The sequence below is a fragment of the Xiphophorus hellerii genome, chromosome 18, assembly GCF_003331165.1.
Source record: "Xiphophorus hellerii strain 12219 chromosome 18, Xiphophorus_hellerii-4.1, whole genome shotgun sequence".
NCBI classification, from domain to species: domain Eukaryota; kingdom Metazoa; phylum Chordata; class Actinopteri; order Cyprinodontiformes; family Poeciliidae; genus Xiphophorus; species Xiphophorus hellerii.
In genome coordinates this window covers 32,662,006-32,680,412 of record NC_045689.1, presented here as the reverse complement: position 1 = coordinate 32,680,412, position 18,407 = coordinate 32,662,006, and the positions used below count along the sequence as shown (strand labels likewise).

The following is an 18,407-nucleotide window of genomic DNA, read 5'->3' as shown; positions in this document are numbered from 1 at the left end:
AGTTAAGAATATATGTCATTTGCTTGTACTGGTGGGGTTTGTAATTGAAAGAAAAAAACAGTGGCAGGTGAAATGTCTGAGAGGCTCTTTTTCTCCACCAGCCACAGTGGCTGGTAGAGAATTTTTTAAATTTTAAATCTATTTAATCAAATTTATTGTTTCATCCATACACTGGGGAAAAAAGGTTTTTCAATTTACTTGGTTTTATTGTGTACATCGGCCCCACACAATGACAATAAGTAGAATTGACTTAATTTCCCTCTTTCGCTCAAGTACCTACTTCCTGTCAAATCAACATATTTTATTTACATAAGATTACATAAAAATATTATGTTGAACATACAAAGGTGTTATGTGTTATCATAATGTAAATATATTATGTAGTAGAAATATCTTTTTTATGTCTCCATAGCTTATTTTTGGTTGTCACTATTACTCAATGTAATAATGTCCCAGAAAATTTCAATCCTACCTAATTTTTTCAAGTTATTAGAAAAGTGCAGTCATTATTTCCTTGCTAAAGTAAAAAAAAAAAAATAATAATCTAACCTGATTTTTGACAAAAAAAAAAAGGCAAAGAATGCAGGTGCTGCTTCTTTCCTCTGCTATAACAAAGAGTTTGGACCAACATATAACAGTTTTCTTTATAGGTGGACATAGAAAGTGCTAAATAAGTCCAAACTCCAGATTAGCATTTCGAGTCGTATGTGAGGAAAAAGCTGTCATTTAGTCAACCATGAACTCTGAGTTTGACAGCTGAGGCTTGGCCAAAACTAGCTCATGTAACACAGCAGCAGGTCCCAAACACAGCAGCAATAATTCAACCCAATGGCTGAGAAAGCAAAGAATGATGATGTTTCACTGACCGAATCAAAGCTCAGACCTCAACTTGAAATGCTGTGGCAAGATGTTAAGAAAAATTTGCATCACTTAATTACTATAAATAAATAACTTTAGCAACGCTCCAATAAGAAGAGGTAAAACTGAATTCACAACCATGTGAAAACTAATGTGGTTGAGAAGATGGTTATCTATTTTCTGGAGCCCACAATCAACATGCACACACACACCCCCACACACACACGCACTCAGCTCATCTGTGTGCACAGAGGTGTGGGGGAACAATCATTTACAGCTCAGCCAGCAGGAAAGTTGGAGGCAGATTCCCCCTCTCTCCCCCCGCCCTGTGTGTGTGGTGGGGAAGGGGCTGATATGGAGGGAAAGAAGGGGCTAGTTGAGGTAAGCCACAAGTGCTGCTGGTAACGCCAGTGAGGCCTTTTGTAACCTTGCCAAGGCTGAGGTTGTATTGAGTCAGACAGTGAGATAACATATGTTTGACATCCTGGGTGGAGAACAGAGCAGAATGTGCAGAGGAGGCAGACATGATGGGGGAATTAAAAGAAGCTTAGGATAGTCACTCCAAGTCATGAATAGAGTAGAACTCCCCATGCGAGTATCTATCTTGATTAACTAATAACAGTTTAATATGTCGTGTTGCTGTACATCTGAGCAACATGATGTACATTGTCTTAATTTAGACCACGCTGGCTAAGTTAAGACAATGTGGTGAGTCTTAATTTAGCTTTTCCAAAACTGATAGTATTATCTTTAAGTCGAACACAACTTCCCAAAAAGTTCAACAAGACAAGGCTGTGTGTTTTTTGTTTGTTTGTTTTTGTTTTGTTTTAATTGTCTTGTTTTTGTGAAACACTTTGTTATCTATGTCTGTTAAATTTGCTACAAAAATAAAGTTTTACTTAAGGTCATAAAAGGATATCTAAATTTAGGGCTGTTTCCAAAGCGACATTACTGTAGATTTGTTTATCTGCAGGTTTTTAATTCAAACAATAAAAATGTTTTATTATTGCATTTAGTTCTTTTAAACAACTACTCCATATTATTTCTACTTTTTTTTCTAGTATATGCATTGAATCTGCAAAGGAACAAACAGCTTGTACCTTAGAATGTGCATCACAGGTTTAGTGACAGAAAATCCCACTGAAATTTTTTTCTGCAACTTTTAAAGAAAGTTGGAATTCCATTTTCAGTTCTACTCTATTGGAAATCTGAAGCAGCTGGCATCAGGAAACCAACAGTGACTGCAACACAAGTCCCCGCTTCCGACATACTCTCCAAAGTGCCAATTGTGACTAGCTTGCTTCCTTTCATTAACCCTCTATGGCATGACTTTTTATTTTTGTGGGGAAGAAATATTTTCCTGCATTCTTTGGGAGCTTGGTGGTCCCTAATTACATGTCAATCATAAAATCGGACTCTGACACCTCCTGGAACCAGATTTGGGTTTGTTGCCTCAGGGTAACATTGGTCTAGAACACCAAGATTGTCTACACTGATTATGAGAAATGAAATACAAATCAAACAAAAACTATATTCATAAAAGAACTATTTTTTGGACAAAAATATGTCAAAAATCATGCCCCCCAAAAAATAAAATAAAGGAGCAATGTGAGGTACAGCTATGTGGTTTGTTGCCTGAGGGCAACGCCATGCCATAGAGGGTTAAGGGTCATCAATGTTCAGTTTCACAACAGTTTTCCGCACCTGGCACAGGTGAACAGGAAGTTCATCCTTAAAGGCATTTTTATGAAATAAGCTTGTAGTCATTTAGTTCCAGAGAAAAACAAGATATTTTAAAACATAAATAGTAGTACTTTTTAAGAATAGTGATAAAACAAAAAATAAAAATCCTTGATATCATTTTTTATTTCAGTAGAAATACCAGCAAACCTTAAAATGCAAACTGTGTAAGACAAATTTAAAGTTAAGGAGTTAAAAGTCAAAAAAGTGACAAGTGGTTTGAATAAAAGAAATAAGCACTACTATGCTAAATCCTTTTAGAAAAAGCAAAGAATTATCAAGTTGACTGGTCAAAACAAGGTTGCAGAACAGAGGGAAATTATTGATTTATGGTGTAGCTGCTTTGTTCTTAAGAGAGCCAGCTCACTTGGATTCAAAGAAAGAACATGAGCATAAACGCAACACTAAGTGCTTTCAAAAAAATTTGACAAACACCACCATATCTCCAGAGAAGCAGCGGACACGCAGTGGCAGAAAGGCTTATCCAAAACAGATCCCAGAACATCACAGGGCCTTTTGTTTACCACTTTTATGGACCAAATAGACCAAATAACGTTATGAAGAAGAGGCCCCTGTATTCAGAAACGATTAATAACTATTGAGCATGTTTGGTTTCCTGTTGCCCAGACACTGATAGGGAAGGCAGGCAGACAACGAGGAGACACATTAAAGCCTCTCGGTAAGGTCAGTTTACTCCAGTCAATGACTTAAGTGGACAGCGATGGCCTTGTAATAGTCTGGTCTTTCTTCCACAGCCTCCTTAAGCAGAGCATGAAGGTACAGCAAACAGGATAAAAGAATAATGCTGTAAACAGAATCACTGTGAGGTCTCAGATGATGTTTCAGAAAAGCAGGACTTGAGTGCAGCACTATACCAAGTCTTGGTGGCATGTAAGATGTCCGGTTTCTTCTCTTACACCGAATGGCCACGGTAGTTAAACATGTTTTTAGAAAACAGGGCAGTTATGCCGATTACCAAAAAGGAAAAGTAAGAAACAACTAATTTTTGAAATCTGGGTGTTAAAGAAAGTTGGAATTCCATTTTCAGTTCTACTCTACTCTATCTTAGACTATTCTAGTCTAAAATTCAATGACACCCATTAGTGGGTGACCATGGGGGCCCTTGCAAAGCCCTCTGGAATGAAGGGCTAAGTCAACCTAAGAGTCCTAAGTTGTGTTCAGGATCTGTGATTTGTGTGACTTTAGACAGTATCACACCAGTGTTTCATTTCTTTTCCTTTATTTTGATTATTTTCAAGAGAAACCCCATTATGGTTGATTAGCAAGATATTTAAGGAATCATTAAAAAAATATTTCAACCTTTCAACATTTTTAATATTTGATCTTTCCTGAATACAAAATATGATGAAATTACAAAAATTTAAAAGATCAAATATAATGCATTGGATTAAACATATTCTAAAGCCCATACAGAACGGCAGCCCTGCAAGACTAAAATAATCTGAAACATACTCATAAACCATTTTGGAATCACCAAAGAAATAATGTTGTTTTTCTGACAAAATAGTTTATACTTACAGTCTTTATGATCTAATTCAGTTGAACTTTAAGGCCCAAAAATGTTTTTTTCTTTTTTTTAAGTAACCAATGCAGCTGAAGTATATCTTGTCTGACATTAATCATTTTTCCAATTCAAATTAATAAGCCACATTGATTAATTAAGATAAAACATTCAAATTAATACAAAGAAAACTTTTCTCTAAAATCAGTATCAGCCAACAATACTGTAACAGTACTTAATAAAAATAAGTTTGTAACTGAAATTGAAAATTGTCATTAATTACAAATGTAAGAGAGAATATTTTGCACAAAAAGAATTTATTTAGAGGACACAATTTGCTCATGAAACATTCAAACTATAAGCATCCTTACTTGTAACGAAGAACTTCTTGGTGAAGGTGCAGCTGTCAAAGGCTGCAATTTTCTCTTGAAGGCTCACCACAAGAATACTACCAAAAGAAGGAAAGATAATGCACTGAAAAATGTCAAGAGAGAAAACTGTATTTGTACATGAATGAGACTTACTGTTTGTTGCAGTGGAGCTCATAGATTGGTGTCTTGAACTGAATGGATTTAACCATTTCGCCTGTCCGTAAAGAATACAAGTCAGCACAACAATAAGGTGGGCTGGTCCTGAAAGCACAGAGACACATGATAAGCTTATGCAGCAAATATCATTTTAATATTTACCATTTGAAATTTGTAAAGGACCAAACTTTAGTTGACAAAGTTGGGCCATAAAATGATCTCAAGGATTATTAATTTCTAGCTATGCCATAATATTCAGATGAATTAGAAATAGCACAATGGCTGATTTGAATTGGAGGCTCCTGACTGGTGCTTTGGATGCCATGACAAGGTAGCAGTTTAATATCCAGGAAGCAGAGACAATTTTTCACAGTAGCATGTCCTGAATGACATCATCAGTTCCATCTCATTTGCTTTCATTTTATTTTTATTTTATTTTGTGTTATCATTTCTCTACCTGTGATGTTGTGATTGTTCTGAAGCACGTTGGTCAGCTGAGGTTTTAAATATGCTATATAGGTAAACTTTGACATGACCTTTACTGCTCCGCTTTAAATGTTTGTCTGGCCATCTGCTTCGGACGCTGATCAGAGAGATGATGGGAATATGAAAAGCAAGAAAAAAAAACTGTTGTGGTACCTTTATTAACAGTCTGAACTGCAGTAGCTCTATTTTGAAAAGCATTCTTTTGTCCATCAATGGGCTTGGTCAACCATGACGCAGGCACCTGTTCCCTTTTCAGAAGTTTCCCAGCATTGCTGATTGAGGACTTACTAAACAAGACTGAGTTTGCCTGGTAAAAATCAGCCCAGAGGGACTGGGTCTTCGGCTATTGTGAAATGATTACTAGTGGATGGCATGGACTCCGTCGAAGTTATAAATTTTACCCAATCACAAACGTTTGCTGCAATGCTTATGCAGTAGTTCGATATGAAGCTTAATGTAAATTGCCTAGGCTGTAAACAACCGTCCTCCACTGTGGCGACAGAAGTACCGAGCCAAACCAGGTTGTTAATGTTAATTCAATATTTGGATGTATGGCCGACATGGACTGAACAGCTTTGTTTACTTCCTCCACTCTCAATGCCAAATTACAACCCTATGCAATTCTAAAACAGTGCAGAAAATCAACACTATGGTTTATATTTGTCATGAGGTGTAAGAGTGTGGATGGACCAAAATACAGACAGGAGCTGGAAGTATGAATCATCTTTTAATGAAAATTAAAAAAATAACACAGGGTAGTGACAGGCCAGATGACACAGAAACCTCGGCAGATGCGCCGAGCAAACAAGACAAAACCCCGTGTCGGTGTGCATATCACTTTAAGGAAATCTATGTAACCAATACAGTTCCTGTATCGTTTGGATGTGAACGCGCCAAATTGTATTTATGAGGGAGAAACTGTGTCGACACGTTTGTGGGTTTTGTTGGATGGAGATGCTTTGTGTTCTTTGCTTAGCAGTTGTTTTTGGCTCGCACTAGAATACCGGAATGAATCAACCAATGAATGTTGAAATGTTCTTGCAAATCTCTCCATGTAATTACAGTGAATTAGTAACACAGATGCATTTTATTTTTTTCTCAGATGACAACCTGTGGCAGCAGCTTAACATGGAATTCGAAGAGAGTAAGGCCAATTCAAATGTCACCATGATGCCGTTATCAAGGTACAAATTTGCATCTCCAAGGCGAACATACCAATATCACAGGATCTACTACAATACTGAGAAATGCAAAGACTACGTGCACAACCATATACAAACTTGCAATTACATTTCTATGTATGCCGTCATCATCAGTGCCCTGTGAAAGGGTGTTCTCAAAAGCAGGAGAAATGGTTTGTAAACGGAGCAATTGTCTCAGCCCAAAGCTGTTACAGCAGCTGATGTTTCTAAATAAAAATATGTGAATAAACCTTGTTCAGTCTGTTTCCAGTCTTTATTGAATTTCCTGCAATGACCTTTGCAACAGCAACACAGTGTCAACACAGTGTCAACATAGTTTGGGAAATGTGCCATACACCCAATGAGGCCTCATTTGCCCATCACTAACACAGGGAGCCAGAGCAGAACAAAAACCACAAATCCAAGGAAAAAACAGCAGGGAAAACAGGGGAGACATGGTAAAATAACAGGATAAAACAAGATTAGCTAGGAGGAACTGAGGATGAGTTGTATACATATATGGGGAGGTTGATTACTGAACAAGGAACAGATGGCTGATTAGAAATGGATTTCAGAGAGAAAGTGGCACAGAGTGTACAGGGAGAGTACACAGGTGAGTAGTAAATAAATCTAACACTAAACAATGACTAGACCTAATAACAGAACAAGATTTAACAAAAGAGACTAATGAACAAAGAAAAATAAACAACCCTCAAAACAAACCAGGATCCTAACAATTTGAGCTTTCTCTATATTTAGAAAAATAAGCTTTACATAGAATAGTACTTCTTTATAGATCAGTATGTTTTGGATAAATGTACACTAGGGTTATGCACTCACAGACAGAATGAAGCTTACATTTGAAGGATAAAATATGCTCAATACAGTATTTGTTTCCACCACATCCTCCTGCTCTAATCCTTAGGAGAGTTTTCAAAGTGAGAGTGAGACATGAGGCCCAAAAGGAAAGGAAATGCTTTGACATAAAACACATTTAGGAAAAGTCTTTCAATCACCACGGCTAAGAAATGAGTTGCATGAGCAAGCTTCTCCAACAGCAGGCAGTGGCTGCTGGCAAAGAACAAATGTGGACATAAATCTTAATCAAGAAAGACCCCACCACCACAGTTACCCCAGATCCCCGGTGCCCCTTCCCTTCCTTTGTCAGAAAAGCTTCCACTGGTATTCTGTCCTCTGTCACCCTTGGTGAGGCCTGTGGTGCCGCGCTGGCTGAGAACAACCGAATGAAGAAAAAAGATGCTTTTGTTTTTAAGCCTTGAATCGGAGTGCTTTCTTTCAACAATCCATTTATTCTGCTTATACATACCGAGTGGACTCTTTAATAGTCTCAGCAGGGACACTTCTTGGACATTTGGAAGCCAATGATCAAATCTTAAAAATAACAAAAAAGGTCAAAGCACACTAAAGTGTTCCAGCAATCACTGAGATTGGACATTCTGCATCTTTTATGGGGAATTTATAATCAAAATGTGTGCACTACATCAGAAAAACAGCTGCTGTGTTGTAACTGTGAGTCATAGAAGTAAAACCTGGCTGCTTAGATGAATTGACCAAAGAAGATAGGAGACACATTTAGGAAATACACATTGTTGTTTTTTTTTGTTTTTTTTTTTTAAAGATTTCTTTATGACACTAGTGGATTTATGTGACAGTAATCTGACAGGAAAGGGGCAGAGAGAGGAGTGGTCCAAGGACAGGATTCAAATTTGGGATGTTCACATCGAGAGGCGCTGACTTTAACCATGTTGGTTTTCTTTAAAGCAAAATTTGCTGCACGAGTCTGACTCTCCTCACTCATCTTTCACTCGCGTTTGCGACTCTGGATTGTTGAACACATGCTTTAAACTAAATTACCCTCCACTGCTGCATTGTGTTATATTAACACATTAAAGTTTTAGCTTAAACACATGCGTTAACATGGTAACAGCCCTAATCTACATAGATCCTCATGTCATGACAAAAAATGACACAAAATCCCATTTTTTGCCAAAATTTTGGCTTTTAAATGCTGTGGTCTTAAACTGGTGATCAGTTGAGAGCACCCTATTTCAATGTAACAGTTGTTTGCAATAAATGCTTACTCAGTCTTCTTTTCGGTCTGACTGTTCTTTTTGCATTCTAAAGCTGTATTTAGAACCTTCTTCAGATCTAACAGTGCCAAATGTGAATTCTTGCCATTTTTAAACTGATGCTGCATAGAAGTCTCAGATCCTAAAACCTTTGAGTGTCTGCTGGAGTCAATGCAATGACAGCATAAAACTGTGATTCTTTCAAATGTGCTTTTAGAGATGATATCAAAAAACCTCAATGTCACTACAAGTGAACACTCCTTATCACAGTCCAATTAAGTGTTAAGAAGAATTAGAAGAGACAAATGTCTCCACTGGCAAAGCTAATATGTTTACATCAAGATTGATGAAAAGCTGTAGTGTGTGCAAAGGCGATGTTGTACTCCTGTGTTTTTAAAGCTGCTGGCTGAACAGCAATGAAGAATTTGGATCTATGTAAAAAAAAAAAAAATCTAAACAAAGAAATCCAATACTGTTCCCAAACTGCAACATTACAGTGCATTCATCACTGTGAGCTTGTTATACTGGAAAGAAACAAATTCTTTGTTTCGTTCTGCAGGAATATTTTGTCAACAAGAAAAAACGAGATGCCACTGAAAGATGACTCAAACAATCCCTGAATCAATTCTTCCTTTTTAATGGTTGACATCTTCGTCAACATTTCAAAGGTCCTCACTTACAGTTACCCCTACCAGTCAAGACTAAAAGCATTAAGATTAATACTGAATTTCTTCCCAACAATAATTTACTTTCAGGTGGCTGCAACATCGATTTCAGCATTATCAGAGTCCGATCTATCCAATTCAAAGCTATATGCTGAAAAATGGTCCTTTTGGGTTGATTCAAAGGGACAGTGATAACCCACTGTTATAGAATCAAAATGGCACAGAGTTCAATTGTTTTGTTTTAGCAGTATTTTAACAAATGGCTCAGTTCTAATGGAGGCAGTGCGGGGTCAGATATAATAAGATTTCCTGATGCTGGGACATTGGGGCGTTGGTTGAAAGCAAGGCTAAATCACAATTATCATTATGGATCATGGCGGGATGTCAGTCCTTGCACATGTTAAGGTGACGCCGAGCACCATTGCCCAGCTCAGTAACAGGCCTATTATGATGGCCCTATTAGATCAATGTGTCAATTACTATTACTCAAACTGGCTCTTGGGTTTGAAAGCATTCAAAATGCAGTGCATGGCAGAGAGAAAGCTAGACCCATTTACTACATTTGACAGCAAATAAAAACACTTCAGGAACTAAAGATCAAACTGCAGGCCTCCAGGACACAGAATACACAAAAACATTTTCAAGTTGCAAAGAAAGAACCCTATTTATTTAAAAAGCTGCCTTTTGTATCAATACTTCTGGTGAATATCTGCAAGGGGAGATTATTGCCAATGACTTTGATTCAAAAAGTGCTACTTCCATTTACTTTCTTTCAGTTTCAATTGCATCACTATTTAGATTTAGGCATTAAGCTGGTACATAAAGGAAAACAAAGAAAGAGTTAGACTGACATACCATAAATTACAAGTGAAAGACAGTAGGTGAAGTTGTCAAATGTGAGGACAAAGTTGCTCAGTAAAGAATATGTGGCTAAGTTGCTTGGATTTTAAAAAATCCCTTTATTTGCACTAAGACCCAAACATATTTGAGCTCCACTTAATAAAAAACAAAGACAAATGTAAGAGAATGGTAGAAAACATTCTGTTGAAGTCTCACAAATGTCCCAGAATTTCAATCTAATTTTTTCAAATTACAGTGGGCCCCTGCCCGTTTGCAGATTTTCTTGTGGAATGCAAGTCCAAGTAATACCTCGAAAATCTGCCTATTTGCAAATTTTTCCAAAGAGCATATCAAAAATATTCAAAAGATAATGCAGCTTAGGAATATGAAAGACCGAGGGGTAATGCTGCCTTTCACGCTAGTGGCCAGCATTTGCAAAGCAGCCAATCCATGAGCGCCATTCACTTTTCTTGCCACTGACTAGCTTTACCCCCATGAGAAGAGGTAAGAAAGACCTCTACAAGTATGCAAGACTGCTGAGAGTTTCCACAGTGCATATCAATGCATACTAAGCCATATGTGGTGTTTGACCTATTTAAAATTGGCAGCTTTGGGCATTTTTAGAGGGGTTATTCAGAGATTTCAGATTCTTAGGAGGTTGTGCTCTCTAATCCCCGTGAATTCTGAGAGTCCACTGAATTAATTATATAATTCAGTTTCATTATCAAACATTTCATGTAATGTTGGCACTGCAAGTAATATATTTCCTACAAGTAACATACAGTACAGACCAAAAGTTTGGACATAACTGTGTGTCCAAACTTTTGGTCTGTACTCAGTTCAGACCAAAGGTTTGGACACACCTTCTCATTGAATTCAATGAGAAAGTGTGTCCAAACTTTTGGACACACTTTCAACACACTTACAACAACTTTTGGTCTGTATTGAGTACAGACCAAAAGTTTGGACGCACAGTTGTGTCCAAACTTTTGGTCTGTACTGTATATCAAATGTTACTTGTGGGAACGCCTAAACTTAATGGAAAAAAAGATTAGTTTGAATGCAACTATTTTTTTGCTAAAGTTCGTTCCACAAACAATCCAAAATGGGATTGTTCTCATGGATAGCAGGATTTTTTTCAATTTCTAGATTAAAATGTGTCTGATTGCAGCACTGAATACATCTCAATAATAATAATTCAATCAAATGATAATGACAATTTGAAATTGCAAAAATAGTAATGTATCATATTCATTGATATGTTCTCATTAAGGACAATTCGGGACCACTAAGCCATTTTAGATGCATCTTACTATCAATCTACTCTTTTCATTTCCACCTTTAAATGAATTAGAGTATTTTTTTTTTTTTTTTTACATCAGTGCTGATCTTATTTCATGAGGCTTAGGCAATCTGAACACATTTTTATATAAACATTAACTAAACCAAGCGCTTGAAACCACAAGACTCCATGTGGACATGGAAAATATGGATGGAAGCCCCAGAAAAGAATTAAAAACTAGGCAAGTAATTTCATTTACAGGGAAAGGATGTTACCACATTTCCTACTATTGCAAAGTTTTACAAGGTTCCTAAATACATGTGGCAATTACATGGTGTGGAAATGTTATACAAACACAAATTCACTTTTGGATCTTGATGCTGGGTTTACAGAGAGACAGAACTCCAACACTCCACGATTTCTGAGGAATGATATTTCCATTAAATTTATATGAGCCTGAAACTGATCTAAGAATGGCAGAACACTGACATTGGTGTTGTATTGACATTTATTTAACAAGCACTAAAAACTCCACAAAGAGTTTTGGCAAAGTAGAAAATTCTATGAATAAAGGATGTCTGACAGTTTGGCAAATAGAAAAACTAGCATATGAAACCTAAGAAATTCTATATAGAATAGACCATAGCTCACTGACAGAAGACATAACTTTGGTCTTTTACAACAGCTTAATCTAACAAGCTAACAATTAAAAGCAAAATAAATTCAATCAACATAGGATTTTGTTGTAAACAACAACATCCTTAGGAGTTCATGGTTTCCAGGCACATTACCCAACAATGACCAAGGATTATCAAATTTCAGAAGTTGCCACAACAAATATAGGATCAAATAAAACATGTCCGGACCTGTGGATAATGGAATCTGAAAAATAAAACCTCTTGTATAAATCTTTACTTAATAAATGTAACTTTTCCAAATAAAAATGTGAAAAAACTGTGACATGCAGCTCCCCTGGTTCACTACCAGCTGCATTATGTATTTGCTAAGCATGCAAAGAAGGAACATATGAATGTTAATTGGAGGTTTTGGTTTGTCAAAATAAAACATCTTTAATACTTTGCTTATTTATTTGCCTTTGACCAAAAACCAAACACATCACTCAGAACTCCACTGTTAAAAACACGGTAGTGGCAGCATCCTGTTGTGGGGATGTTGTAGTTAAGAGGCAGATAAGCTGGTCAGAATGATGGGGAGATTATTATTATTATTGGAATGGTTTAGATCAAACATATTTCAAGGGTCTAGTCAAAGTCCAAACCAAAATCTCATTGAGAAGACTTGAAAATTGTATTTTACAACCACAATTTGGTTGTAACCAACCAATCTGAGCTCTTTGTGGACAAAAAAATAGGCAAAAACACAACCCAAAAGAACTGAAACTGTAATTGCAACAAAATATTTCAACTCAGGGAGGCTGAATATGAACGTGTGGCACTATTTCAGACATGTTTCAGCAAAAAAAATTCCAAAAAAATAAGCATAAATGTTCTTATTATTTCACAAATATAAGAAATATACTCAAAGAAGTATGAATGCCTTGTCAAGACACAGTAACCGCACAACATTTTTATCAGCACCTCGAAACCCTATCTTCTGTGAGTCATTTCCATAACAACTTGTAAAGAAACAACAAGGTTCTTTCTTTACTCACTCATTCTGAAGTCCTACTTTCATTTCATCTGAAACTCTTCTCATTCAACACACCAGAAACTGCCTACCACATCAGACTGCCGAGGGCCCAAGGGCCACAGTTATTGTGGCATGCTACAAGTACTACCTTAATTACAAAGGTAAAAAGTTCAACCACAGCACTATGGATGGAGGCTGCCAAAGACAGATTTCCTTTGTTTTTGACCTCCATGACCCTTTACTTACAGTAGCCTGCAAAATGGATATAACTGCCAAAGAATCTGTGTAAAACACGTTACTCATCACACAAATGATGAACAAAAAGAAAGCAATACTAGTACCATGATGGCAAAGTAACTAGTGTAGCAGTTTAAAAAACACGAACATAAAAATGTATGTAATCACAGTTCTTAAACTGAGCCGATTCATTTTTTGACAGCAGCTAGGTGGATATTAATATTCATTACAAAAACCACAGCTTGCATTAGATCCAATTTTAGCCATTTTAGCAAAGTGTGCCAGTTTTCTGTCAAATCTAAGTGAAACCACATGACACAGAAACATATGCTAGCAGAGAAGTTCTTTCTCTTGTAAGAGTTCTATTTACAAATGTAAAAATGTCAGCTTTCGTGGTGCATAACGATGTCAGTTCTGTGGTGTAGAGGAAGTACATTCAACCCTTGAATTTGTTTAAATTATTTCCAAATAAGATTTCTTTCCAGGATATTAAACAAAGCTATTCTAAAAGCGATCTCATTTAACTGTGCATGATGACTCTACTAATGAAAGTGAATCTTTAACACCGTCGTCCTCTTTAGGTAATGTATTTTAGCACAGTATTTATTCTGACAGCAAGAGGCCAATGACGGAGGTGGAACTCGGGGAAAGTCTTCTTCCTGATTACGGTCAGAGCTCGTCCAACAAGCTCTCAAGTCGGCCATTTCCCTCACAGGAAATTACGACTCATTGTAGGAACCTTGAATCTGCCAAATTCAAACTCAATTAAAAATACCTTATTTATCCCAAGCGGAAATTAAACTCATATCATCCAAGAATCTTCAAATAGGATCTAAAGTAAAGTAGCGGTCAGTCTTGGGACCAATCTGAAGACACTGTTGGACTGTCATGAAAATCATCACATGCTAACAGCTCAATATCCAGTCAGCAGAGATGGGTTTGCACAGTAAGATGTTCTGGATGACATCATCCATTGTTGGCAATTCTTCTAATCCTCCTCCTTTGTTTTGATGCTGCTCTTTAAATCTCTGTCTGTCCATTTGGTTAGAAACCAGATAGAGAGACGTTGGAGTTGGGGATTAATTGTGATTAATGGAAGAAATGGTTTGAATATCCTTTTTCTTTCTTAGCTTTTTGGTTCTGCTCTGCATCCATGAGGCCTCTACTTCAATTCCTCTGGGATTTGGGGGTCACAGTTCAGAAATTATTCAAGTCTTAGATGCTAATCAGTTGCTCTGGGCTTTAAAAAATAAAACACAGTTATACATCAAAATAACTTTTCAAACATGAAAAAGTAAATATCGACAATCCATCTTCCTCCTATTACTTCCTGTTGTCTTAGTCGTCCTTTTTGCCAGTAGTAACATCCGGCTGTTGATCATGTGACTCGTGTGATGTAAAAAGTGTTTCGATATGGCTGAAAAAACACTTTATCCTCAGGCAAAAACATTTTACTGAAAAACGTGTTTTTTGAAATTGATGTGTTTCAATCAAGTTTATTTATTTTCAGAATTTCAATTTGCTAAATTTTATGGTTAATGGAAATGCAGCTTTTGACACATAACAGCTCATGTGTAATTTTTTGGTTGAAGCAAAAAAAAAAACATCAGCTCAAATCAAGGTATTCAAAATGCTTTCGATATTTTGACAAAGTATTGAAACAGTAACAAAAATACACTGCATGGTATATACAGTAGTTGTTTTAAGTTAGTAAACTTTCAATATTTAAAGTATATTTATAGAAATGCTTGCTAACAAACTCCTAAATAGGTTTGAAAAGTGAACAAACTGTGTAAATATGAATCAATCAATAAATGAATCAAGCTAGATATTGCAGTATTTTTGTATCCCTGTGCTGTGTATTCATGTGAATTTATGTTTAAACTGATAAATAGGGATGCTATTTTCTTTTTCTTGCTTGTGAAGAGGGACTGAAAATGATATCAGATAACCATCAAACCACAAATTAAAATTGATTTAGTGATGTATGAGAGTAAGGAAAAATAATATTCAGCCTCAATGCATTGTAATGGGTAAAATGATTTTCAGATAGTTAAAGTTCTTAGAGAGAAATTAAGTCCCTAGAAAAGAAAAGATACGTGGTCAAGCCATAGCTGAAAATGCCTTTTGCATGGCTAAGAAAACTTTAAAACTAAAACATTAATACAATAAAATATTAACTAATTTGACCAGAGGGGGCTTGGTTTAGGGCATAAGGTTTGGGGTAACGATTTGAAAAGTCATTACAAATCATTCAGTTTGTCGGGTGTGTTTATACACACCACTTCCAGCACTACCGAGTTTAATCTGACTTCCTATTTGAAGGGGGAAAACTGGTGAGGCAGAACACATTTTCGACAGACATAAAACAGACATGCCAGTCAAAATAAACCACTCCAGAGTGAAACTGGAGCCCTGCAACCCTGCCTGTGCACTGAACAAGTGTGTGTGTTTTTCAATGTTCGGGGCATTGAAACACTGATGGTTTAAAAGGGGCCTAGAATGATCCGATTCTGGTGTTTTCAGTGGAAAACAAAGTTATGTTCACAAACTGAAGCCAATTTCTGAAGACTAACTCCTCTGGATCCATTAAGTGACAGGGTTGACATTCTTTCTGAATATCAGTCATCCAAACTACTAAAATGATCATCAATACTACTTTAAACATCTAAACATAATCCCAATATGAATAGAATATAGTCTAAATAGTGAGGATACTGTGTCTAAGTTGATGATAGATACAAACCAAGACTTGTGTGTGGGGTCACAACATGACAGTCAGAAACACCAGGTCCTCATGGTGGATAGAAAACATCACTTCTCTAAATCTCCTTAATCTGGTGGCTCATTTCATTCAAATGCATGATGATTTCCACTTAATACATTTTAGAAGAATTATACATCCAGTAAACACAGCTAAACCTGTCATGAAAATGAACTGAATGACAAGGCTTAATGCCACAGCAGGCTTTTTGCCATCAAAAGTGTTTAAGGAGGTTAAGTGGAATTTGATGCTTGCAACAATGAAATTATGATCCAGAGTTTTTACGATAATGTTCCAGTTAGATTTCAATATAAATGTTCAGGAAGTAAAATCCCAGCCTCTTCACCTTTGCTGCATGTCTTCCTCCTCTCCCATTGCCCTCTTTACTCTCAATCTACTGTGATTAGCAGGAAATAAAAGCCACTAGATCCAAAAAATACTTAAAAAATAAATAATGTAAAAAACGAACCTATAGTCAAGTTTTATGCCCTTTTTATTCAGCCCTTTGTGTGAGGTGCCACAATCACACAAAAAATGGCTGTCTTTATTAGTGAGAATGGAGGCAGGTGTTAAGTTTGTGTGTGCAAATGCAAACATAGCAGAAAAAGCTGGCTTTATATTGTAACATACTGAGATTTTATATCAATTCTTACAATTCATACAAAACACTGAAAGTCATAAAAGCTGCAGTATGTAACTTTTACACAGAATATGTTAAAACATATTCATATTTGTTAAAACTGTGATGGCTGTGCTAACTAGCATGAGTAGCAGGATCTGCTGACAGGGAAAAGCTGTAAAAAGCTGTAGCTGAGAGCAAAGGAAGGGACCCAGAGATGCCATGTGTAGCAGCAGACAACCAAATGAAACAGAGCTGAAAAAAATTCTATTCAACCCCATACCTCAATATCCACCAAAAAGACCTATTACCTCAGGAAAGAGGAAACATCTGTCAATATTGGCTAGTCATTTAAAATAATGAAAAATACTGCTACGAAGACATGAGAAAACTATTTACGTATAATACAAGAGTCATCACTGAAAATCAGCCAAAACTTTTTTAGAACTTCTAAAAAACAGTGAAACCTTCTGATACAATCTCCGTTTGGAGTTGCTTCTCAACCAAGATATGAAACTTTGCCCTTCAGTATATCATACAACCCTAAAATAAAAGTCTCTTTGCAATACAGCTACAGTACAGCTACAGTACAGAGCACAGTGCAGAAGGGCAGTGTGTAGAAATTAGTGAGTTTGTCTGATGAATGTGGACCCAGCCTTTCACTGCAAAACCTCTAGACAATCCCGAACCTTCCTTTTACAGGATAAAAAAAGGAATGGAGCTATAACAGCACATAAATCTTTTACTTGACATATGCCACTGAATTCAGATAGCTAGATAAGCTTGTTTGCTAGAACACAAACAATTGAATGAGAGCAAATGAGTGTTTTTCTTCTATTTAATGGAAGAAAAACGGTTGTTAATAGAAAGAAAAAGGTTATTCATTAACACAAACCAAATTTAGTTACAAATGGGTAAATATGGGCTGTGGAGACTTTTTCCCAGTGTCAAAAAATCTTGAAGGAAGAATGAATTTACTTTGAGTCATAGGGAAGACAACAGTCAACAGTGGCTGCACAACTTCCCAGTCATCAGGAGTTTCCCTAAAAATAAAAAAAAACAATTAAAAACTATGATGCATAGAATACAATGTAATGGTACAAAGCAGAGAAAAAAACTTTAAGACTTCTCAGAGTTGACTGGTCCAATCACTGGTCCAGGAAAATCTATGTGTAGCTTCCGCAGTTGAAAAAGCGGACCGGGGGGGGGGGGGGGGGGGGGGGGGGGGGCGTCGTAAGTATCAAGTCGGGGGCGGGGGGCTAACCCCGTCATTTTTCGCGGGTGTTAAGTTCCAAAAAGAACCCGCGATAGGCGAAATCCGCGAAGTAGGAACTTTTTTTTTTTTACAATTATTATACAATGAAATACTCCATAATACATTGAAACCAAAGAACAAAACCTTTTTACAGGCCCAAACATTTGTTTAACAAATAAAAAGTACTGTATAAACATTTTTTTTTTTTTTACAAATAACTACTGTACTGTAAAATAATAATTTTAAAATGAACTGAAGGCGGATTCCCGTGCCCGAATTGCGGAGATCAGCACCGCCCCACCGCGACCTGAGTTATTGGATTAGAACGGGAGAAAATAAAAAATGATTATGAAAAAAAACAAAACAAGTACAGTAGGACAAATAGTGACTCATGTGTATTTCACTGCTCTTCTGACTGAGTCGCTGCATCCTGACTCCGCTCTGTAGCGTTTTTTTTTTTTTCTTCTAAAGCCCGCAGTGCAGGTGTGTTTTTTCGAGAGAAGAACATAGTTATCGGTAGTTGTTGTCGCTCTTTTTTCTTCTGGGCAAAAAGATTCTTATAAATCGACATGCCACCATCGATTATGTTAAATTTGGCAAGTTGTTTTACGTATGTGTACATATTAAACCTCAACGTTGTTGACACACAGGTAGAGAAGAAGCGGAGAGACTGTTTAGCCAATCAGAATGC

At 36.6% G+C, this 18,407-nt stretch overlaps 1 protein-coding gene across 1 annotated transcript in view; it reads right to left on the bottom strand.

The window, feature by feature from the left end:
• The window catches only part of bcas3 (BCAS3 microtubule associated cell migration factor), a 351,457-nt gene that overhangs the window by 288,523 nt on the left and 44,527 nt on the right, over nt 1-18,407 (bottom strand). Inside the window, exons 8-9 of the mRNA XM_032590298.1 lie at nt 4,645-4,752; nt 4,492-4,568 (exon numbers count right to left, since the gene is read on the bottom strand). Coding sequence (XP_032446189.1) covers nt 4,492-4,568; nt 4,645-4,752 — 185 coding nt within the window. The remainder of the gene's footprint in view (nt 1-4,491; nt 4,569-4,644; nt 4,753-18,407) is intronic.